Source organism: Choristoneura fumiferana, unplaced genomic scaffold (assembly GCF_025370935.1).
Source record: "Choristoneura fumiferana unplaced genomic scaffold, NRCan_CFum_1 Sck3bRy_95;HRSCAF=280_pilon, whole genome shotgun sequence".
Taxonomy (NCBI): Eukaryota; Metazoa; Arthropoda; class Insecta; order Lepidoptera; family Tortricidae; genus Choristoneura; species Choristoneura fumiferana.
The window spans coordinates 1-6,404 of NW_027413081.1; the positions used below are offsets into that span (position 1 = coordinate 1).

The 6,404-nt window shown below is 35.3% G+C and overlaps 1 protein-coding gene across 1 annotated transcript; it reads left to right on the forward strand.

Moving 5' to 3' along the window:
• The first annotated feature begins 17 nt into the window (after nucleotides 1–17).
• LOC141445266 (peroxidasin-like) lies at nucleotides 18–3,692 on the forward strand. Its single transcript, XM_074111058.1, has one exon. The coding sequence runs from the start codon at nucleotides 90–92 to the stop codon at nucleotides 2,016–2,018; it is 1,929 nt and encodes a 642-aa protein (XP_073967159.1). The 5' UTR covers nucleotides 18–89; the 3' UTR covers nucleotides 2,019–3,692.
• The last annotated feature ends 2,712 nt before the right edge of the window (nucleotides 3,693–6,404 follow it).

Here is a 6,404-nt window from a genome sequence, read left to right on the forward strand (position 1 = left end):
TAATAATGTTCCTTTCTCGTCAAAATCTAGAACTCATTGCTCGTTTATCAGGTTGTACAGAGCATAGGGAAGAAAAAGATTGTTCTGATATGTGTTTTCATAGTAAATATCGTAGTTTTGATGGCAGCTGCAACAACTTTGCACATCCCATGTGGGGTTCATCTCTAACAGGCTTTCGTAGAATACTTCTTCCTGTATACGAAAACGGTTTCAGTCAACCAGTAGGATGGAATAAGGATGTGAAATACAATGGTTTTGTATTGCCGAGTGCTCGTGCCATATCCACTGCTGTTATCACGACAACTGAAATATCAGAGGATGTTCAAATATCGCACATGGCTATGCAATGGGGTCAGTGGTTAGACCACGACTTGGACCACGCTTTACCATCCGTAAGTTCTCAAACATGGGACGGTGTAGACTGCAAAAAAACATGTGACTATGCAGCTCCTTGTTTCCCTATAGATGTTCCCAACAACGACCCGCGTATTAACAATCGCCGATGCATTGACTTTATTAGAACGAGTTCCGTGTGTGGGTCAGGAATGTCATCCGTTTTATTTGGAACATTGCAACCAAGAGAACAAATAAATCAACTTACATCTTACATAGACGCTTCACAAGTATATGGCTTTGAAAGTGTGGTTGCTAATGATTTGCGCGATTTATCAAACGAAAATGGATTATTGCGTGTAGGAACTACTTTTCCAGGTAGGAAGCCCCTATTGCCTACAACAGGAATAAATGCTATGGATTGCAGGCGTAATCTTGACGAAAGTACCCGAGCTTGCTTTGTTGCCGGTGATATTAGAGCAAATGAACAGATTGGATTGGCGGCGATGCACACTATCTGGATGAGGGAACATAATCGACTTGCCCTGCAGCTGAAATCTCTGAATTCATTTTGGGACGGCGAAAAAGTGTACCAAGAAGCTAGAAAAATTGTTGGGGCCCAAATACAAATGATAACGTACTACCATTGGTTGCCTCTTATACTAGGCCGAGAACATTTTAAAAAATTAGGAGAGTACAAGGAATACGACTCTTATCTAAACCCTTCAGTTTCGAATGTGTTTGCAACTGCTGCATTACGTTTTGGACATTCTATGATAAATCCAGTACTTCACCGTTATGACGAGAATTTCGACCCCATTCCTCAGGGACATCTTTTACTCAGACATGCGTTTTTCTCTCCCTGGAGACTAGTCGATGAAGGTGGAGTCGACCCGCTGCTGCGAGGAATGTTCACAACGCCGGCTAAGCTGAAAACCTCTACTCAGAACCTTAACTCGGAACTAACAGAAAAACTTTTCTATACTGCTCATGCAGTAGCACTAGATCTCGCTGCGATCAATATACAAAGAGGGCGTGACCATGCTATTCCCGGTTATACAAAATGGAGAGAAGTTTGTAATATGAGCGAAGTTAATGACTTTGATGATTTATCAAACGAAATATCAGACCAAACTGTGCGAGATAAACTGAAACATCTTTACGGATCCGTTCACAATATTGATGTTTGGGTTGGAGGAATTTTGGAAGACCAAGTAGATGGTGGAAAAGTTGGCCCACTTTTTAGTTGTCTTTTGTTGGAACAATTTAAGCGTTTGCGAGATGGTGATCGATTATGGTTTGAAAATCCAACTGTTTTCAAGCCTGAACAACTAGCGCAAATAAAGAAAACCAGTTTAGCCAGGATTCTGTGTGATAATGGAGACAATATAGATACTATTGGAGAAAATGTGTTCTTGATTCCAGAGGTTCAAGATGGCATGGTATCTTGTGACGATTTGAGCTCAATTGACATAAGATTTTGGGCCGACTGCGAATCTTGTGGCGATTATACTCAGGACTCTACACTGTCCCGAACTCGCAGAGACACAACTTCAACTAAATATCATGATTCCCAAAATTACCGACTTAACGATTTGGAAACTGCAAATGAAGACTTACAAGAAATGGTTAGAAATCTGCAGAAGAGGCTTGAGTTACTTGAAGAGACTTGTAATAGGCAGTAATCGAAAAAAAGTATGTACATGCATAGAAACAGCGAGCTTATTGAACTGTGTCCGTATTGTTACTAATAACTAAGAGTCAGAAAAAGCACGACATTTTGAAAACCAATTTAACTCAGTTTCGTATACTAGAGACAGCTTAGTAGATAGACTTTTCATGTTACGATGTACTTTCCCAAAGACATCAGACTGTGAAAGAACTTTTTCGGGTCATAAAAATTTATCACGCTTTTTGGTGTACCTATAGGTGACATAAGTGTCGGTAACCGCGGTAGGTACAACAGATAGGTACTCGAGAATGTGGAAAAGCATTGATATTTAAACTACTACGATGAATGTGAAAAAAGATAGACGGTGGCGCAACGCCATGTCATGTGTTTTTCATCTTCTCTAGTTCCTTGTTGGGAGGTAATCTAGTCTAAAAGCATTGTTCGATTTTAAGAAGCGTCATTCTACTATGATATTAATAAATGTGCTAAATGTTTACTGGTACTGTGGTAATGTATACCTACATAATATCTGGGTAGAGGTAGACGTAAGGTACCCCTTCGTGATACTCGTAAATGTAATCAATTATGCACGGATTTTACGATATACTTATTTGCAATTAGCTGTTGAACTGTATTCATGCTTTATCTATAGAAATAAAAAATAATCGTAAAATGTGTCGCTAAGCGCAAAACTCGGGAACGACTGGTCCGATTTCGCAAATTCTTTTTTTGTTGTGTTCGTTACCTACTGTCAGGTGAAGTGTTTTACAGAAGAAAATACAGAAAAAATACAACGGAGGCGAAGCCGCGGGAAACAGCTAGTTAATTATATTAATACTCAATAGACTCAACCACCATGTTGAACATGTATGGAAAATAACATGATAGTAATATTAAATAGTAGGTACGTACGTAAAGTCAAGAGACGATTTTGATCAAAGTCATGTGGATTGACTGACAAAAAATCTAATTACCCACTAGGTTAACACATTGCGGTCCATTTGAAAACAGAAAATATTTATCTTTGCTTCATATTTATCTTTTGGTGCTATAACATATTTATTAATACGAGTATTATACACACGTACCTCCTTCTTATTATGGCTGTACTGCATTTTTGCATTTGGTACCTAAATAAATTTAACAGAGTTACTTATTGATGTTAAATGTTACTATAATATAAGATAGAAATAAATATTCACTTACCTATCCATATTTTATATGACTTTGACTTTGTTAGCCATGGATTTTATGGCAAAAAGAACATAGGTAACTCAACATATTTTTTGCACATTACTTATTGTGTTACGTTTTCTTTTCTTTTTAAATAGTTGTATGTATTGACATTATTATTTTCATTCATGCTCATTCATAATTACCGTTCCATATTTCATCTGACATTATCTTAATGTTGTCATAATGACATTGTAAACTACCGGTTCGCTACAACAAAATGTCATAATACCAAGTTCCTAGTATAACGCAATGTCAAAACAAATTTGAAATGACTTACACCTCGGTACTTCTTAAAACACCATATTCTTGACATGACTGTAATTCACATTAACTTGATACAAATAAGTTTCTATTAAAAGTTTCACTTTGAATAAAAGCTTTTTTCGCTTACTGTACTTTTTGTTGACTGTACTTGCATTGTCATCTAAACTGGACATCCGTACCAAATTTTAAGTCGTACTATTAACCATTGAGGAGTTCTCTCCTGCGGAGACGATCCTGGCAGGACCACCAAGATGTCACTACCAGATTGTCACCAGTTTTATGCGATCACTGGAAGTGGGTCAAATTTAACTTGCAAGATTTGACCCAAATAAATAAACAAATAAACAAACAGGGCAAGTTAAATAAAAACTGGTAAAAATGTGTCTAGATTTACAATTCTCAAAATACCTGAAACTCGTACTGAGCTGCTATAGAAAATTTCTTTATTGTGAAATCACTGTTTTTCATAAATATAGCGATGAATAAGTAAATTAATTATCAACTTGGATTTCATCCAATTTTATCTTGTTCTATTTTTATCATAAATACGATCTAAAAATTAATACCTACTCAGTCCAGGTTTTAGGTATTATGAGACTGAGTCATTTTAATCTTTAGGCCATTAAAAGATATTTTTCAATTTTGGTAAGTAATTATGACACTAATACATTTTCACCTTCAGTCTTAATAATAATTCGATGTTTGAAGGAGTTGTTCCTTTTACCAATACATATATACAATTTTGGATATCAGATGTAATTTGTAAAGGTAATTATTACTAATGAATGACATTTTGTTATACGGAAAATAAATAAATAAAATAAATATCATGGACAATTCACACCAATTGACCTAGTCCCAAAGTAAGCTTAGCAAAGCTTGTGTTATGGGTACTAAGCAACGGATAAATATAATTATATAGATATACATATTATACACTTAAATACATATTAAACACCCAAGACCCGAGAGCAAACATTCGTATTTTTCATACAAATATCTGCCCCGACACGGGAATCGAACCCGGGATATCAAGCTTCGTAGTCAGGTTCTCTAACCACTAGGCCGTCTGGTCTATTTGAGATTTTTGACATTTTGGAACTATTTTAATCTGTTTTCTGCGTCGCACTAAGAACATGGTATTATGATTATTTGGTTGTAGCGAACCGGTAACATCTTAAGATGGATTGAGTTTCAATTAACTTACGCCCACCATTAAATTAAAGTCCTCTCCGAAAACCATTTTTAGGTACCTTTTTCAGCAGATAGACTTGTTGGTATTGCTGAATAAGTAAATAAATATACGTATGCATGGTAGATCGTAATACATAGATAGGTAATATAAATGTTATTGAATGATAAGTGTTGGGATTTTATGGGATCATAGGTACATAGAATACTTCATCTTTATTTAAGTTGCACTAAAATTAGGAACAAAACTACTTAGTCGCCGAAAAACTTATCTGATTTCACAACCTATCTATTTCATAATAACCTAATCAAAACGGTGTTTGCAGTCTAAAATTTGTACCTACTATTTGTATTAGTTGTCAAATCTGATAATGGGTTTCTCGGCCACTCCTAAGCCATGAATGTGTGTCTATGTTACAAACACATCTTTAGAGTAAGAAAGAGGTCATAGAGTTATACTCGTAAGTATGTACTTGAGACTTATAAATTAAAGCAATAATCGTATTTGTGATTCTTTGTGGTCAGTCCATTATTGCAGTCTTATTTTTTTATGGACATGTTATAGGTACGACCAACTTTTAATAATGGACAAGTTACTATGTATAAGTTAAGAAGTTAGTTTATGACATGCTTTTGTGGTTTCCTTTAATGGGAGTCAATATAAAAAGGTGGATCGCACCTTCGCACCGCACAAGTCTATGTTCCATACGAAATAAAGTGGGAACGGCCATTCGTACTTCACGTCTTACGCGGTGCAGTAATAATATACCTACTAAGGCAGGTCCTGTATACATACCTTAAATACCTACTTTTGCGTTGCACCAGCGCGATGTATTGACTTTGAGTGATGGTAAGACTAGACCAGTTATTTTCAGTTACTTTCAGTGCAGTTTAATTTTAAAATCAACCTTTTAAAAGTTTTGCACGGATAAATTAAATAAATAAGTTTTAACATTGAAAAAGTAATTTTAAGCAAGTAATTTTGAAATAAACTAACTCTTATAAACTTAAAACGGAATGATCAGTGGTGGGTAAAATATTTATAAACTTAAAGTAAGATTTTAGGCATTTGGACAATATTAAGCTACATAACTGTAGTTTGTGGATCAAATCCATCCAGTAGAAGTTAGGGTGACACGAACCTATAGGTACTGTGCCTATCGAACAGGTCGGACAGGACAGGGGTCCATTTCACGAAATTACAAGTTTGTGATACGATTGGGTCCCAGAGTCATTGAGACTATGGAGAACAAAAGGGATCAATGTTTGATAGAATATCATTTACCTAAATAATGAAGTAAAGTTGTCTACGTTAGAAAAGGTAAAAACTTCAAACTACTTAATTCGTAATGAATAAGAAATTGTTTACTATTTTTGATCAATTTCAAATCCCGATAAAAATAAGTCTCCAAAAACAAAGCAACTGAAGAGGGCTCTAATCTAAATAGCCATGCATTGCGATGTCATAAAAAATAACCCAAGTAGTTTACTAGTAGGTATGAATAATATATTTTATCACACTTGCTCGTCAATGAAGTTATTTATTTCCTGTTTATACTAAATTCATCTACCTCACTCCAATCACTCCGTTGTGGTCGTGCTGAGGCACCGACTTCAAACAAGTAGAAAATTATTTACAAGGTATTTTTGAAATCGGTTCCATTTTTTGTTAAATAAAAAAAAAAAGCGACCAGGTACAGACATAATC